The 19,425-nt window shown below is 37.7% G+C and overlaps 1 protein-coding gene across 1 annotated transcript in view; it reads left to right on the top strand.

The window, feature by feature from the left end:
- The window catches only part of THSD4 (thrombospondin type 1 domain containing 4), a 412,524-nt gene that overhangs the window by 97,502 nt on the left and 295,597 nt on the right, over positions 1–19,425 (top strand). The window contains exon 5 of the mRNA XM_062583614.1: positions 4,697–5,120. Coding sequence (XP_062439598.1) covers positions 4,697–5,120 — 424 coding nt within the window. The remainder of the gene's footprint in view (positions 1–4,696; positions 5,121–19,425) is intronic.

Genomic DNA, 19,425 nt, shown 5'->3' with positions numbered 1-19,425 from the left:
AATCTAGCACCTTTCAGGAAAAACTTCATCAAAACTGTGACCTCAACTCAGATCTTGCTCAAACTGGATTTCTAGAGTTTGTCTGAGAACTGTTTACTATGGTTCATAGAGTCAACCTTACTCTTGTAGCAACACATCCTGCTCAGATGCTCTTCTTACCATTGCTGCATTAAGATGGATGAGTCCTGGTTTGCAACATACCTGAACATGTTTAGTTAACTACTGTGAAACCTCAATCTAATTTATATTTGGCTAACTAGGAGCAAGGCTCAGGGGATATTGTCACTTGCTGATTCTTTTTTCCTCCTTAGCTTGTTTTATTAAATGAGAATGCATCCCAACTTTGACCTGAGTCATGATGGTGTGTATAATGGCCCTTATCTTTAGCCTAACAAAAAGTACAATGCAGGATTCTTCAGAGTAAACCGAAAGGGAGGAGTTTTTAAACCTTGCTGTGGTGAGGAGTGAGGAATGCAGGTCACGAGAATGGTAGGTAAGAACAAGTCCTGCTGGCAACTCAAAATTCCTCACAAGCCATCAGGGCTTGGCCTGCTTCCATCTCCTGCAAGTAATTTCATTAAACAAATAGTGTTGTCAAGGTTAGTTAAACTCTAATTATTAAGTTAATGAAAGTCTTTTGATTTTTCTCCCCCTTTTCCTTCTCCTGCTTCCCTTCTCCCCACTGTTTTCTCCTCTTGTATAGATCTGTGTAACAGTCCCTCCCTCCTCAATGCATGACATCATCAGTTCTGCCTGAGGCTCCCCAAGAAATGTAAAAGCTAATTACTACCAAGCTATTTTTACAGGTTTCTTAATTACATTGCAACAAACTACATTCCTAATTTCTAAGGATGTTGCCAAATGCAAGTAAAAGGCACTTTGAGGCAAAACAAACCGCGTGCTGAGTAGTTTCACTCCAGACACTATTGGTTTAAATGAGTGCCTGGAAACTGATAAAGATGTTAATAATTAGAGGTTGTATGTCACGCTTTGTTTCTGGCCGTTTATATGTTGAAAGAAATGTGGTGTTCCCAGCTTCAAGAAGTTAATCTTCCATTTCATAGGAAGGGCGTTCCAGTGAAATTCCAGATCATAATTACTGTACAACCTGAGCAAATTGAAACTTGTATTCAGTGCTACACAGCAAAGTCTTGGGTTATTTTGGCCCTAGCTGCTATGGGATACTTGAGGACAAAGGGGAGGGCAAAGGAGAGGACTCACTGTTGAGCCTTGATGCTACCATAATCACCTCATCATAGGGATACTAGCAGCTTTGGCTACCAAAAATGATGCCTTGTTTCTTCATAAGTTGGGACTTCAGCAGTGTTTCCAAATTAAAGTGTAGGAAAAGCCAAGATGAGACAGGAATTAACAGGGAAAATGTTGTTATTTCTTCTCATGAACTGTTGTATTTGTTCCAGCCATCAACCATTTTACAAGAAAAAAAAATGACTTCCCTCAGAATCAGAGTTCTTCTATTTTTTTCAAAGAATTTGGTGGGATTCTAGTAGCTTCTGAACATTTTTAGCTTTCAGCTACGGCTCCATCTTTCAGATACTATGCATGCTATATTTAAGATCGTCATATGCCCATTTCATCATCTTTTTCCAGACTGAGGAGTCCTAGTTTGTATCAGCATTTCTTGCATGCACTTCAATTCTTTTCAATTCCCACTCATGACCTTGAACTAGAAATTGATGGTCAAACATCAGTCCAATATTTGACTTCTTGCTTGACCTCTTCTGGTTTGCCAGGCAGCAGTTCCTCCAGGAGGATCAGATGCTCTATCTCGCTGTTTGTACAAGATTCTAGTGTTTATTTGCTGCAAAGAATTTAGTGTTGAGAGGGCTGAAACAGAGGCATACTCATACTGCTCCAGATGGTCTGCAGATGGTATATTGCTCTGTTTTTCACAGCTTTCTCCTCATGTTGATGCCAAATGCAAGGACTTGACTATAGATCATAGACTCCACACCCTAATTTCAGTTGACCTGCCACCCTCCATCCACCCCTGCAAGGGCGCTGGTATGGAGAGTGCCATGACCTATTTTGAAATATCACCCCATGCAGCCTGTGGTCCACACAATGAAATACTGCATTTTCTAGTTGCCAGGAATTGTTGCCAAAGTTTGTTCGTATCTTAGACACCTCAAATTTACTGTGGTCAACTTGAGAAGAAATTAGCTATCTGTCAGAATCATTAGAGCGTGGGGCAAGTGAGAACAGAGAGTATCTATTTTCCAGATAAACTGAATTGCTCCAAAATATAAATGCTTCATGTGAACTAAGTTACCAAGGTGTTTCTAGAGTATAAAATATAATTAGAAATCTCAAGAAAGACGGATTATTTCTTCTTTTTAGGTTTGTTTTTACACGGAAGTGAAGAGTTGTGCTAAAAATGAGAAATGGCAGTGTTGTGGATGGAATTAATAGCTTTTTCTGTTAACAAAAAAAAAAAAAAAAAGAAGGAATTAAAAAGAAACCCCAAACTGTGCTCATTTAAATCAAGTTCCAGTCCATAAATTCAGCCCCCTTCCTTTCCTGTCCACTTACAGGGAGGGGTTTTTATCCTACCTTAATGCACAAAACTGTTGTATGTCTTGTAACTACTAAACCCATGGCTCAACAATGACCATCACTGTCAGGGCGCACATTAACTGGTATAAACAGCTCAAGAGTGCTAGCGACTTACCTGTCTGGGTGAATCTGTACTCTCAGTTCATGCATCCTTGAGCCAAGAAGATTGATTAAAAGCCCAGCATGTCTATAAAGCTAAAATGTTAAGTAAATGACTTCCAAGGTTTCCACATAAGAAGAAAATAAATACAAGAAAAAACAAATCCAAAGAAACACCTTTGGTCTGGTGGCTTTCTGACATCTGTAACATTTTGGTTTCTCAAAAATAAGTGTGTCAGTTTATAACCTGTGGTTTTTACTGCAATTCAAATGTGTTTTATATATATTAAAAATACATTTTATGGACAGGAGTAAAATGACCTCCTTTCAAGGGTGTCTCCCTTCCTGAGCTGCAGAGGTTACCCAAGAACAGTTGTGTTTGCACATTCATATTGCTTTGAATGGGGAGAATTTTCTCTGCCAGCTCAATTTCTTTAGATTGCAGCGTTAGAAATCTAGGTCTGATGTGATGTTCAGCTGTACAGGATGACAAGGAAAACAAATGTAAATGGACACATTGCTTACAGATAAAATACCAAGATTAACCTACTTGAATGATACGGCCTGAATGTGGTTTTGTTCATTTTGTGATTTTCCACTCGTAAGTGGGAACTGAGTTTCTGGGCTGAGTCCCTTCTGTTGCTGTGGGGACGTAGGTGGCTTCAAACATCCTCTAGGGGGTATCTGCTGTGTAAGAGTGCTCCCTGCTGGCTCAAAGCTGTGTCGGGAGGTGGGGCGACATCACTGTGCCACTGCCTGCAAGTTGTGGGTCTGAGTTTGTCACTATCCATTAGCAGTGAACATCTTCCTGCGTCATTCTCCCAGCCCTGTGCTCGCCTCTTGCCTTTGCAGCACAGTATCCCGATCACCGTTTCCCCTTCTGGATCCTCGGTGCTGACAAGTGGGCAATCACTGACCTGTTCTCCGAAGCTGCACTTGGTGTAATGTTCCTTTGAGCAGGACAGCAAGGATGGTGGTGTACTGCGGATGGAGGTATCTCCTGGGAGATACGCTCTTCAGGAATACAGCTCTGGTGTCCTCAGCTTTTCCTCACCCTGTGACTTCCTGTACTTCTGGGACATGGTTTGACACAAGGGTCACATAGCCCAAAATGTGGAGTCTTGAGTAAGGAAAAAGAGATCTGTGTACAGGAAAGCACCCCTGAAACTTATGTGATTAGTGCTGATTGTCAGGCTCTTGTACAATGTTGTAGTAGAATGCAGTGAAAGGTGGGCTTACAACCCAACAATCTAAACTGGGGCTCCTGATTTGTTAATTGAATGTATCTCTAATGTATACCTCATATAAAAAACAAACAAAAAAAACTAGATAATTCTGCCAGTCAAAGAAGGAGTGAAAATAAACTATGTACCATAATAGAAATATTTTTCTGTGTTTGTTATCTTCTCCAGGAATCTTTTAGTAGTATTTTGATTTCCCTCTTCCTTTCTTTGCCCCCCCCTTTTTAATTTTTATTTTATTTCTTTAATTAGCAAATGAAGCAGAAGCACAGGAAGCCAGGATACAAAATGTTGTTTAGTGATCTTTGTGCGTACTGACTTCAGTTTTTCTTCTGTCTTCACCCAGATCTCCAGAAGATATTTCATTCCTTGGTGTTATCTACCTTAAGCTTCTTAGAAACATGGTTATAAATTTTAGGAATACACCTTGACTCTCCAATATTTCCATTTTAAAGGAGAATCCTGGGCATTAACAAAACAAAACAGAACAACCTTGTTACTTTATTCTATAACTAACACTTTGCCTTTGCTAATAAACACTAACTTAGCCAAAGAGGGCTCAGATTTTAGTCCAGCCGGTTGACATCATCCGAGATTCCCAATACACAAATCAAAAGTACATTTATATATATATATATATATATATATGTATAGTTTGAAATTTCTGGATACCTCTTTCTCTTTTCTCTGTAGTGAATAACTTGGACAAAAAGTTGTATACTTATCTAACTGCTTCTTTGCTTATGAGTTCGGTAACTGTTTTGTCCTTCTGTCTTTAGAAGCAGAAACAGAAATCCTATTGGCCCAGGAAAGTATGGCTATGGAAAAGTGCCGTATATTTTACCTTTGCAAACGAATACTGGTCAGCATCCTCAGAAACTTCGGAGGCAGCGACAGTCATCAAGGAACCATGTATTTCATCAGAACCCGAGTCTCGGGAACATTTACAGCCAGGCAGCTAATCCTTCAGTTCAACATGGGAATCTTTATCAAGAAGAAAGTGGACCTCAGGCTGGACATCAAGTCATAGGACCCTCAGTTTATCAGTCAACTTCGTTTCCTGTATCTCAAAGTTTGTTTCATAGTAGCGACTCAAACCATCATGGGTCTGCATCACGCCAGGTGGTCCAGCCTCAGCCTCAAAGAGCTGCAGCTATTGTGTGCATTGGTGCCTACAAGCAATATAAACTCTGCAACACAAATGTAAGCCTGATCTTTCTATATTTAATTTTTAGGACAGCTATTGCTCTCCCTAGGGTGCTAGATGTTCATATTGTCCAATACTAGAAGTGAATCATTTCTTTTATTAATTTTAGGAATATATTTTTTGAATTTATTTCGAGTGTCTGGGAGAATGTTGAAAGTAGATGCATAATATTATAGTTAACTAATGTCAGACATTTAAGGATTCTCAACAATGACTATACATACCAACATGTATAATTATGATTTAATGAAGAGAAAAACTGAGTCACAGACAAGCTGAGTTATAGACTGTATTATGAAAGCTTCCTGCTTCTCAGTCTCATAAGATAAAGCTGTCCTTCTGGGTATGAGGTTCAGTGCTCTGAATAGCATTTAGAACCAGTATCCAGTAGTTCAGATCACGACAGTATCTTTCCATGATGCATTCTGTGACAGATGTTGCTTTTATCAGCATCCAAGTTAAATGCTCTGATTTTAGTGTCCTAGCTTATTTGAGTGAAAATCTGTAATATTTTATTTTTTAACTAAAACTACTCTGTTATTACTTAATTCAGAAATGTCTGGCTGCATGTAGCTCTGTGCTCTGGAGCAGTTTCCCACTGTATGTAGGAGACTAGTGAGGTTTTAATACTTCTCTCCTCAAGCAGTTTCCATCATACCAAAGTTTTAAGGTTTTGCCTATGTTATTTCAGTATTTTCTGCTTCTCGTAATGTGTCCTATTTGGACTACTAATTTAACTTAATATTGCAGACTTCAAGAATATCCTATTTGGATATTATAAGCAGGGTATTCTAGAGCGGTTTCAGTACGTTGACATATCAGGCCATACGTTTCTGGACGTATATGTGATTCTTAATCTGTCTGTTGGAGATCCTGCTTCATATAGTGGAGGCCTGCACAGTGGAATATATGATCAGGATAACAAAAATATGACCTAACCAAGTCAGGTGAGCATCTTTTTGCCTCTTAGTGTAGCGGTGATCACATTTGTTTTATTTATGAATAAAGTCCATGGATTGAGTCTGGAACAGTTGATTGAAAAGGCTTAATGTCAAGGAAGGTTTAGTGCATTCTTCTGAAATGAAAAGCATGAAAGAGTTGCTTTGAGCCTCTATTACAAATTGCTGCTTTGAAAAACAGTTTCTGTTTTTAGAAGGAAATGGGAAATGGACTTAATGCTTGGGCATTAATTTAGAATGTTGTCTGTGCTGAATTTGGTCATTGGTGTTCTGGTGATACACAAACATCTCAGTGGGCAACACCCAAGCTCTCTGTTTTTCCTAATAAATCTTTCTTTATGAGCATACCCAACATTCCAGTTGGTGCATTGCTTTGAAATACTGTCAAAAGAGTCTTTTCCCAATGTGTTTCACTTTTGTTTGGGATCCTCATTTCTTTTCCATGTATTACTTTCTTCCTGTTCATCCCTACCTTTATTTTGTTTGTTCTCACATCAATGCAAAATGTTGAACAGTGTACCATCTGACTAAGAAATGTAACAACAATGTTTTCCAAAAAAAAAAAAAAAATATTTTCAGAGAGCAAAAGTTGAGAGGTGAGGAAGTGAGAAAGCAGATGAAGGGAAGAATGAATTCCAGCTGGCTTAGATGATTGAAAAGAAAAATTTATAGATGAAACTTGGTGAAAATGACAAGTGGGATGGAGAGAAGAGGGTTGTGAACATGCGAATTAGACAGTGGCAGGACATGCAAGTTGGTGTAGTGAGTGATCTGGCCATTGTCAATTTTTTTGCTGGCAGTATGAGTACAGGAGTGAGACAGAAGAAGGGGAGAAAAAACAGAGGAGAAAAAATAGGCGAGCATTCTAGTGCTGCATCTTTGCTATGATTGCATGTATCAATGCAGTTAAAAAGAAATAATCATTAATATTATGTGAAATATTTAATAAGAAGGGAAAACTGAAGTAGCTCCTCCTAGGCATAGAACTCTATATGTTCATGTTCTTTAATAAAATTCCTGTTAGCCAAGGAGAAGTTGTAATCGCTGTTCAGGGTTATTTTCTCCCTAAAATGTGGTAATTTCATATATTAAAAAAAAAAGTGTTTCTAAGAACAGGTCAGGATGAGTGCAAAACAAAGCTGATAGTATTTTGCTTTGCTTGTTCTTCCTGATCAAACACTTTTGCGTGTGGGCTTTAATTTATTTTTTAGCTACAATAACACTCACCAAAGACCTTTCCAGTATACAGAGAAAAATATCCCCTTCCGCTTCCCCTTTCTCCCCCCTTTCTTATTTTTTTCTGAAATATACTCCCCTAAAAAATCTTACTTATCAAGAGGAAAGATTCTGTTAACTGTTATCCTGGTGTTTGACCACTCCCTTTATTGTTTCTCCTAAGGGCAGTTTGTTAATAACTAAGAGCAGTTAGTTAATAACAAATTAAGTCAATTTCCCTTGATCCATTAGGTCATTTCCTCATCGTTGTACTTTCTTTTTTTCTTTCTTTCCATTAATAGCTGAACGCATTTTACATGACTGACAGCCTGATTCATAGAAGTTAAACTTGCAGACTTTGATTGAAGAACTTTGGAAGTGCTTGTGTTTGTTCAGATATTTTTGCATTAAACTGATTTTCTTATTGTACAAGTGGCTTCTTCTCTTCAGTGCCTTGCATATAGGCTTTGCCTATGCTATCCTCAGAATATACAGATATTTGTCACCTTTTTAAGCAGGAGACAAGCAGTAAATGTCTGTCCTTTTGTACTAAGCAGCACTGACTGCATACACTATTCATAGTACAGTAATATTCACTAAATTTTAGTCTGTATTCCTCCAAAATAATGGAGCAATGGGTAAGTCTTTACTACTTCCCTCTCCTTATCCCCCTGCACTGAAGCAAAGAAAATTATATAGGCTTGTGAGTGAAGTAGAGTTTGAATGCAAACTTGTTTGCATTGTTTGTCACAGGAATAAAGGGAACAACTCAAATGAAAGCATTTACTGAACACTTTTTATTCCTACTCCCAAGTGCTGCCACTTTGCTAGCTCTTCATGAGTGTCTGAATGTGTGCGTGAATACTTTTATAAATTAACTTCTGGCTGAGGGTTGCTAGTGGAATGCTCACAGGCAAAATTGCAGAATTCTGGACACTTCAGTCAACTTGATTTGCAGTGTAAATTTGGTAATGCGGAGTGTCCCTCTTTAAAATCAGTTTTATCTAGTTTAATTTTTTTCAAATGTAGTTTTAATTATGGCTTATTAGTGAAGACATTAACTCTTAATATGCAGTCTTTGGTGGTGAATGCAGGCCAGAAGGCCCTATTTACCCTGGCAGCTTATTACACCCCCTGTTCTGCAGTTCCCTACCTTCTAAACTGCACCAATACAATTGAGGGTGGAATTGTATGGCCATGACCACTTACATACTCTCGTTAACCTGAAAAATAAAATGGAGACCATTTAGGTGATTCAGGTACAGCACAGCGGTAGTGTGAAAAGAGATGAAGAGGAATTTTTATTTCAGTTTCACCATTAAGAGCAACACAAAATGAAATTCAAACCTGAATTGCCTTTTGTTACAAATTGGCATACATTTTTGATCAAGTTTATACCTTTGGGTTTTTTTAAGTGTTTGCAAAAGCCAAGCTGAAACATGGAAGACTAATTGTTGGGAGCTCAGCAAAATGTTTATAAATAAAATTTTGCAAGGCTAATCCAGTTCCATTCACAATTATTAGCTTGCCTGTTAGTTCATATGGATTAGCATCATGTCTCCAGTCAGATTATGCTTCTCTTCCCAGTATTTTGTGTAATTGCTACTTAGCAGGAAGTCACTCGTATTTTGGAGAAGTATCTAATTAGGATCAAAAAACTCTCAGATATACATATTAACATTATTCTAATAGTGCAGCTATGGAAAATCCAACTCGTGTTTGTGAATAAAAGGGCTCTGCTTGGATCTTTACTCTTGTGTGCAGAGAGCATCAGAATGACGCCTAAGCAGAGAAGGTAAAGATTTGAAAGATAATTTTGGATATGGAGAGTCGTCTTCTGGCTGAAAAGCTGAGGTGGAATGTGAGAGGCCAAGGGCCACTCCTCAGCTCTACCATGATGTGATAGATTGATATATAGCATTACCTAAAGAGTGTTAGTGATGATGATAATTTTAACTGGTGTGAGTTAAAACGTTTCCAGTGGAAGGATTTTTGGATAGAGAATCCTATCAAATAGCATTGAAATGTTCTGCAGGAATGGATTAAATACTGATGTGCTTGTCTGTTGCCTAACCACATAGGTACATAGGCCACACTGGCAGGCTCCCTGGGTGTCTGGTGTACTGAGCTGTTTCACCAGCTTACTGGCTTTCTGCCCAAGAATTTTTGAATTTTTCCATTATGTAGGAAATATTTCATTTCCAATGTTTCACTTTATAACAAAGGTGTAAGTGGAAATGTTTGATTTTATATGGAATGGAAAAACGCAGTTTCCACACAGGTCTATTCACAAGTGGTATGGGATGCTGCAAGAACACTGTTCTTTATGTAGCTGGGATGCTCAGATACTGAGATAAAGACAAATCTCTGCCTACCCATTTTAAGAGAACCTTTTTTACTCAAAAAGCCCCTTCTTATTCCCAGAGAGCTACTGTGTAGTTTATTGGAACTCTTTTTGATATTTCTATGGAGTAGGTGTTTGGCATAAATAGCAAAGTCAGGTTATAATGACATATCTCTTCCTGAGGAAATTTAACCTTCACTTTATGGGAGCAATTTTCCCTCCAAACACTGTAGGGTTTTATGTGCATTTAGTAGTCTGACCTTCTGTAGGTATATAGGAAGCTTATTGAAAGCTTATGCAAGTTTACATTACTTTGGGTTGTACTGAGATTTCTATGACTGATTTTTGCAGCAGAATTTCATAAATATCAATTAAGAATGCATTGTCGCTAATACAGACTTAATTTACTGGATACCAGCAGACATACTGCTTTTTAAATGTTCTACATAATTTCATCAGTTGTTTCATATATGCAGAGGAGTAACAGAGAGATCTTTGAAGCTTTTGGACCACAGTTTTTCCTTAACACCTCTACACTTACGGCTTTATGCACCTGTGGCTTCAATGGCTGAGAGCACTGATTAGAAAACTGTTTAGGAATCTTAACAAATTCTCTTGTCCCTTCATGGTGTTTATACCAATTTATGTGCATTTAGCTCTTCTAGTGTTTCCTCAGACTGCTCCTTTCTGACTTCTTCTCAGATTTTAAGTTGGCTATAGTATTCTAGGATGTGATGCAAAAGTCGGACATCTAGTTAATATTCCATGTCTGAAAATACTTCACTGACGTATAGTACTGAAAGTTTTGAATTCAACATACAGAATTTGTTTTATTTTTGGTGAAAGAATTTCAGGTAGTTTGAGAACTCTTTCTCTGCTCTACAGCCATCTATGTTAAATTACAGATTTTTTGCTCTAAATGTTTATAAGCCGTGTAGCATTTACTGTTCTACGTGTGGTATAATTTGGATGCGTAAGAAGTAATAATCTTTTTCAGAGAGCTTTATCATTATCTCTAGAGAACATTTTAGAATTTAGTATTTGAAATTAAAAGGCTGTTGAGATTAAGATGTATTGACCTGAATTAAAGCAAGAAAAGACAATTGTTTTGAAAATGTAATGCTTCGTCTTCAGTTACCTTGAGTTTTCATGTAGTGTAATGTACTACTTTGAACTAGCAAAGAAGGAGGATTTCTCGTTCCTGTAAGTAATGTGTATATATCTATGCTAAGCTATGATGTTTTCTGAAAGACAAATTTATTCTGAACATGAAAATGAGTCTCCAAAAACTTGATGATTAGAAATTGTATTTTTTCCCAATGCCTCACAAAGTCCACCAAAACTATCGTATCCTAGTGATATATATTGTGTATAATGGAGCACTTCATTCATAGAACCGCAACTGAAATCCTTGGCAAGCTTGGAAAATACCTTGTTTGCACATGAAGTTTGTACCAGTGCATAACACTGCAACAGAGAGATCTCTGAAAGCCTCCCTGCAGCCTTGGTCACTCCATGCTGTTGCAATGCCAGCACCCGTGTGGACCAGTTTTGCTGCTCTGGAAAGAGGAAGGGGGTACACTTTACGCTTTTTGCTTTTAGGAAAGTCTTTACGAGTACTGATGGCACAGAGGAAGTCGTTTTCAAAATTGCTATATTGTCTTCAACTAGTTGGCAGATAATGGATGATCAATACAGAGCTCATCTCAAAAAGCAATTGATGCATTTGTGTTTTGGCTTAATCACTCTGATAGCTGAATTTCACAGAGGCATTATCAACTTCACAATATATATTTTCCTGGTTTTTACTCATTCAAAAGGTACAATTATCACCAGCACTTGAGTATTTTGTGTTACTACAGTAAGCACTGAGCTGTATCTTTTTTTCGGTGAGTTTTATTATGAAGTTCTGAGCCTGTTAAATTAGCTCCATGGTGAAGTTTGAAAAGTTTGCATGCTAGTTGAGGCTGGATGAGGCTGAATTTATGTCTATGAATAGCTGAAGATTCAGACCCTCATTTTTGTCTAGGAAAAATGTGATGTAAAAACATTAGAAATCTGAGAGAATCAAAACCAAAATGCAAGTCAAATGGCCCAAATACTTTTTTCCTAACTTCTTGGCTAACTATGTGTGGTAGGTTTGATTTAGTCATTGGAAATATCTGAGGAGTTACCTTTTTTATTCTTAAAGAATTCATATGTCACAGAAGAGAGCAAAAGCAAGAGATCACAGTATCTGATCACTTCAGTTCTGAGTAGCAGTGTTAGTACAGTGGTAGTGATTTTGAAACTTCGTTCTGATGCTTGTTGAATTAAATCATTTTTTTTTTTTTCTGCAGTAAAACATGACTGCAGAATGATTTAGATTGAAAGCCTTGTTATTATTGAAAAATAATGTCTATGTTAAGTTTTATAGAGGAAACTAAACAATGAAAAGAAAATTGCAAGTCCAGAATTTTCAGCTATCTAAAGTCAGATTGTTGCATACCAGACATATCTGTAGATACGTTTAGTAGTGTATTGTGAATGTGAGTAGTTGTTCATTTATCAATATACAAAACAAGTGTTGTGGGAGGTATTTTGAAATATTCCAGCTTGTCTGTCTTTTTGTCAATTCATATTGACAAAAGTCTGTCTGAAATCCCGGTACATTGTTATTCAATATGGCTATAATTTAAACAAGAAATTCACTTTTTATTCATGTGTTAGTTTAATTGCATCCAGGTTTTAGAAGCAGAGGAAGCTGCAGGTGTCTGGCAACTTTGTTCAAGGGAAATCCCTTGAATTAACTTAGGCGTAGCTTCTTTTAATTAAGCTTTTATGGACATTTAGTAACTCTTCCCATTAATTAGAGGTATAGAAAACACCTTCTGTCGCATGTCACCAAATATATACATGTAAGGAGTAATGTCAGTTTCCTGGCATTTTTAGTAGATTAGTCTAGTATTGCTGATAACAGTGAACAAGCCAAAGGTGTGTTTGCAAGCCAGATAGCAAGAAAATAATGTGAATTACACTAATACAGGGTCTCATAGCACAGGTACCAACTGGTACCCTCCCAGGCCTCTATTGGAATGGAGGAAGTACGAAGTACAGGAGAAGCTGCCAAAATGAAGCTAGGAGTACTGCAGGAGACCGTGATCTGCTAGCAGCACTGTTGCTAGAGTTTTTAGCTTTGATTTCTGCTGTTTTTAAGCAGGTCTTGGAACCTGTGAACTGCAGGTGGTCAAAACATGCTGGAAGTTAAGAAATATAACTGTAAGATTGCCACTAGCAAAGAAGAGTTTCCTTGCCTAACCAAGGAAGAGTTGCATTCAAGGATGGCAGCCCAAAGCCTCCCCCCAGCCCTTGAAGGGCTGGAAGTGGGAAGCTAGCGCTCTGTGGTGACCAGAACAGCTCAGCAAGGCCTTCTCACAGGAAACATTAAGAGCCAACTGCCTACAGAACAGTGCAAATCCCAGAAATAATTAAAGCAGTGTGAATAAAAATAAAAAAGTGAAATTGAGGGAGGCGGGGGAGGTGGTAGTGCTTTGTGTCTGCTTTGCTAGTGCGTCAGCCAAGTGTATGGTGTGTTTGTCCAGAAATAACACCTTTGAAGGCAACGCATTGCACATGCAGTGGCGTGCAAGTGATGAGATTTAGAAGAAGTATTCAATAATTTTAGTGCCTAGTGTTGAGTGACTTGAATTGGCATTTTTAAGATGTTTAATATCATATTAATTATTTGACAATAGCCAAAGCAAAATTGACACCGACCAAAACTGTAATTATGAGTTAACATCTCCTCTGCAAATCGGATTCAGAGGTTTTTGGTCAGATGCCCAAAATGGAAAACGTTCAGTTTTACTTGAGCCGAAAAAGGATTGGATTGATTGTGCCATACATGATTCTCTCTCTCCCCTCCTTCTCTGCCCCCCCCCCAAAAAAGAAACCCCACTCCCAGAAACCTGAGCCCATCCTTCCTGTTCTTCATTCTATACATCCAGTGCCTATCTGCTGGCTTCTGCAGTAAATGAGACAGAGATTATATAAATAAGTCTTCTCACTAAACATTCCAGATTCATCCCCAGAGTAGTCTGTTCTGCAGACTGAATGAGTCATAGGTCATATGGAACAAAAAAATGCAATCATATGTTGAGAATGGACCTCATAGGCACAAACAGCCAAATTAATAGTAATTGCATGCAAAATCTCAGTTCTCATGCCTTCTAAGTTTAGCATTCTTTTAATGTCCTTTGACTTACTGTATATAACATTCCAGTTTTAAAACAAAACGAAAAGCCTTCAAAACCTGAATTCCATCATGTGATATATCTGTATTTGCATGACTCATCAGGATGTTGCAGCTGAGCCAATGGACCAACCAGCAGGAGGAATTCAACCTCTACTCGAACTGCAGGGGAATGGAAATGCTTTGCCATGGTTTTAATAGGCTTTGCTCATCACAGCTGTTTCTGCCACTCCAAATACAACCCATCTCGCTTGCTTTCTAGCTGAAGCTCTCCCCTTGTGTTTTCTTGCTTAGTTACACTTTTCACTCTTAATGCTTGTTGTGTACTATTCCCATCTCTTCTCCCATCTCTTCTTCCATTTCTTCCACTTCCAGTCCCTCCTCCTCCTGCTTAAGTTCCCTGTCCTCTCTGCCTCCAATTTCACTTTCTTCTCGGTGCCTTTGTCAGCAGACTTGCTTATCCAGACTCCTCTGAAGACTGAAAACAGAAGAGGCAGGTGTCTTGTTTTTATTTCCAGAGCCTGCCCCTACAGCAGACCTCATGAGCACATGCCAATTACTACTGGAAAACCTCTCTTTCTTTTAGTCTCAGATTTGAGATGGACTTCCTGTCAACAGATTGTTTCAGTAGTTTAGCTGCAAAATTTAACAAGGTTTTACTGAACATATGCAAAGTACATTTATCGGTATTTTTTCAAAAGCTTGGGGCTTGGCTATGTTTAGATAGATTTCCATACAAAACACGAAAGATACATTCTTGACAAAAAATGCTTTCTTTAGTGACTTCAATTCAGTCATTAAAAGGAGACAGGTGCTTACATTTGGGGAGTTTATATATATGTGTATATATATATATATATGTATGTATGTATATATATGTATATATCAGAATATTTGAAGCCTGTAAAAAATAAAACACTTCTCCCTTCTTATCTTTCTTTAGACTTATTCTTGGAGGAAATACTTTGGTCAAAAATTATACCAAGACAGATACCAGGAGTGGGAGATTTAAGCCTGAATGGTTAGTTTGACACTCATAAGTAAATAGATGATGATGTGAGCTGTAACTACACCAGGGCATTGTAAAATCTGATAATTGTATCTGCTTATTAGTTTAATGTACCTTTTTTAAATAAATATATCTTAGGAAGAAAGAATATATTGTAGAAGCTAAGTGTGTGTTGTATCAGATACTGAATGTGATTTCTGATGGAAACAAGAGGTCCAAAATATGAATAGTGCTGTAATTTCTGCAGAAATGACTTAAGAGGTTGCAGGAGCCAAGTGTAAGCTACAGTTACAGTGCTCTGCAGCTGTTCACTCTGTGTGGAAGACAAGTTCCATATTTAGGTCCATTGACGGTCTTTTTAAAAATTTTGTTTCTAATTCACAGTCAGGAGTACGTGTTCCCTTTTAGAGCAAAGGGCAAGTTCACAGCAGATTTACCAGCGTTCACCGTAGACCCAGGAGCTGTGCCTTTGTGTCCCCGCTAAAGCTGCGTAAATGTTCTGCTTGGAAACTATTCTCTTATTACAGGGGTGAATTTGTCTGTTTTCCCCTTTTTTATTGTTCTGTACAATTACGCAGGAACAAGATATTTTTCATTCCTATATTTCTGTTGCCCAGTCTTCAGTTAAAATAAGAATGCCCCACAAATAATACTGTGCTTATTTGTCCTAATGAGAATTTTTGTTAAAAACTTGGAATTGGTGATAGGATAAATCAGAAATTTCCCTTAAGTTTGTCCTGATGCTGGATCCATTCAGATAGTCCCTCCTCCTTCACAGAGGCCAATCGTTAGATGGAATGCGTACAATTGAATTGCCGTATATTTCTATTTTCTGTATTTTATACAGAAAACTTTAGTAGATTATTCCACACATACTTAACAGTGCTGGTAGAATAAAAGATTAAAATGATGAAACCTATCCAACATATAGACTATACCCCCCAAGAAAAGAGGCTGCTCTAAGAACAGTGATCTTTAAAAATGAAATAAAATATTGCTGGAAATTCGAATAGAGGTTATATTAAATTGGCATATTTTTCCATAAACAACAGAGATGAAATATATCACCTCTGCCATTTCTAACTTTGATTTTAGTGAACTCACGTCAAATATGAGTTTGGCTCAAGGTCTTTCAAGGCTGACATTGGTACCTTTTAAAAAGGATTTAGAAGTGAATGGTTTTTCTAGTATAAGTACTATTTTATAAAAATTGCGTTAGAGTAGGATTTTTTTAACTATTATTGTTATTATTTGGCTATTATATTAAAGCAACTATTCTAGGTACCTAAATCTCTCATTTTTCTGGTGAGGACTACAGAAGTATACCTTATTTCTATGATACATTGGAAGAATGTAGACAGATGAGACCCTGAATCAGCAGCAAGGCTGAATGCTCCCCTGTTGAGGCATTCTTCAGACTCTAAGCCAGCTTTTGTCAAATGAAAATAACTTTTCTTTGATTTCCAATTAAATGAGGCAGTAGTGTGCAGTTTAAGTACCATGAGCATTATATAATATTTCTATAAATAGAACTTGAATGGAAGGATTCTTGTATTTGGTGGATTTTTTTTATGCAGCATATTTGTATAGAAAGATGATACCACTGTTGAGCCTGAGAGTAGCCATTGTGCAATGCAGTTAAGATTTTTGTTTCAAATGCCAAGTTTTTGATGCTTGATTGGGATCATCTAAAGACTATTCTGTGTGCCCTCCAATCTCAATACTGAAACACCTCTTCATTGAGGGACTGGACACTAAAATAATTTTGGGACGGTGTAAAATAGTAACTACCTTTTGAAAAAATTGCTTTGGAGTGAAGTGATAGTCATCTGGTCTTTCACTGGATCAAAGAAAGTCTAGCAGCAGTCGGTGGGCTAGATCGTTGGCAGGTGTGACTAGGTGTAGCTCTGACTTCGATAGCATACTCGTGTATCACTTTACACCAGATGATGTTATGTTGAGCATGGTCTGGTCTTTCCCCCCGCCCCATTGTTAAAAATAGATGTTATAGAAACCAGTTTTTGTTTCTCAATTTATTTTTAGATTTTTGGAATAACACTTGTAAAATTTTAGCGTTAATCAGCAATGTGATTTCCTTAAAATGAAAATGGTAGGTGCAACTGAGGAACTGTACTATTAGTTTTCTTATTACAATTCTTCAATGAGTCCCTCCTAAGCTGGTGATGACAAACACTTCCTGGCATGCACATTAGATCAGTATGGGTACTATATGTGGGGCAGATGAGTGGCTAAAATTGATTTTATTTAAAACTGAAGCTGAACTTGAATCCTTTACAAATTTTTGAAAATCTAAAATAAAATCAGTTATTTCAAGCTAATCAAATGGACTTATCAATGAGAATTAAAGAAAAAAACCCACAAACCTGTGAATTAAGCAAAAATATTTGTTTTTCCATCTGTTTGATTGAGCTTTCTTCCCCATTATTAGAGTGTTTTAAGCTGTAAAGTGCTATTGAAAGAGGGGAAAAAGGTAAAGCATTAATGCTGCATTATGCATTAATGTATTATCTGCATTAATATCTTATACATTGCAAAGTTGATAAAGATTAGCTTCAGGTAACACTTCAAAGACTTTGTAGGTGTATTCAGAGAACCTTTCTGTTATGCAAAGCTGAAATCAATAATGGAAAAAAGTTTTAAATTCCAGCTGCACTGCTAAAATTGCTGGAGTCATTCACTCCCTGTAGCCGTTAGCCATATTGTATTCATGCATCCAACGGTCATATTCTGTTAATCTTATGTTTGCTAGAAAGAATGCAAAAACCTTAATGGAATTGGCAGATGGAAAAAGAAAAGGAAAGATAAGTTAATGAAAAAGCAATGGTGAAGGAATTACCTGGTAAAACTAAACATGCGCACATCAGCACAGCAGGATGAGATGCACTCAGTGGTTTAGAGAAGGATTTGTGAAGGCAGTTGTTGAACCTCTAGGAACATGAAAACAATATGTATGTTTAGAACTGGAAGAGGTGATTTGAGAGTCAAATGTAGGTTATATAGTGATGCTTTTGAAAAGGAAGACAAGACCTTTCAAAAATAGAAACTTATTAATTTGACTTCTATATGAAGTAAGATATTGCAATATATATAAAAAGCAGGACTGTGAATGTGTGGACCTGGTGGATTAAACATGAAGTGATGCCAAAGAAAATCTGTAGACTTTTTGTCTCTGTGTAAAGCTACTACAGCTAAATTTCGGTTGGGGTTTTGATACAGTGCTGCATGGTCATGTAAATAAATGGAGAATGACCACTGCAGCAGGAAGTGCTGGGGAACCATCCTGCTTTAAGCCCGAAGTAATATTTCCTGCGGAAGCTTCTTCACTGAAAAATATGAGTTTGATTCTGAGAAAAGCTTGTGATGGCTCAGATGAATCTGGAGAACTGAATAAGAAAAATGAAGGAAACGTGAAAATGTAAATGAATGGGCTGTCATTAAGTTAATATTTGGAGTTGGGGAGATTGTGTGAAGCTAAAGTTCAAATCCTTTGCAGCATAGGCCCCTCAGTTACACAAGTCATATCAATTTGGCAGAGATTCCTTGGTTTCTCATACCTGAAAGACGTCATAGGAAAGAGTGAGGTGAGTGGTCCCCTAGCTTGCAGCAGCAGGAGACAGCACGTACCTCCGTAAGGGCAAGCGCCCCATGTTCAGCTCTGCTGTACGCGCTTCCTCACATGAGCTCCCTCCAGCTGGATGGAGTTCGGGCAGAGAGCCAATAGTTTTATCCTGTGCACGTATCTTCGGTCTTTCCCGTCTCTGGCAGCTGCTCCCCTTGGAAGCAACGAGGGAGATACAAAAGGTGGCAGGCACCTTGTATGACCTGTTCTGCCAGGCTCTGCCTCACTTCAGCTTCTCTTAGCTTCATGGAGAAAGTTAGTAGTTTGACAATTGCCATAACTAGGTTTAAGCATCTCCACTGCAATAGGCATGCAGGCACAAATTCATCACTTGAGGCAGCACTGAGATTTAGGCAATACAGCTGCTTGTTCCTCCTAAATATGTCCAGATACTACTGCATTCACAGATGTTAATTTTCATTCCATGTCAAACGAGACATTTATGGTGTACATTCTGGGGGCATGGACTATAATTAGAGCTGACTAGCACTATTTTTATTGAATAGCTGATCTTTGTATAATTTCTAAAATTTTGCATTCTAAAGTTTGTTGCCTATTTTTGTTTTCTTACCAGCATCAATTCCATTATAATAAAAAGAAATCTGTCTAGTATTTTAAGCCGAAGGCTTTTAGACACATTTAATGTGCCTTAATTCTTTTTCTAGCTGGCAGACAATTGAGTTCAACTTTAATCTTCATTTTTTAAAATTAAAACTGTTGGAGGAATAAAAATTGTCTCAAAAGTTTTTTAAATTGATCTGTTGCTGACTTATAGCATGTGTTAAGCTAGATGAAGCAGGTATGCTGAATCTCAGCAACACTGTAAGTGGTGTGCATGGTCCTTGGCAATGCAAAGTTCCTTACCTAAAAAATTTAGTTTTTGAGGCCCAGGTTCTGCTTTCA

Source organism: Rhea pennata, chromosome 10, assembly GCF_028389875.1.
Source record: "Rhea pennata isolate bPtePen1 chromosome 10, bPtePen1.pri, whole genome shotgun sequence".
NCBI classification, from domain to species: domain Eukaryota; kingdom Metazoa; phylum Chordata; class Aves; order Rheiformes; family Rheidae; genus Rhea; species Rhea pennata.
Note: the sequence above shows the minus strand (reverse complement) of the source record. Positions and strands in the feature narration are given on the sequence as shown.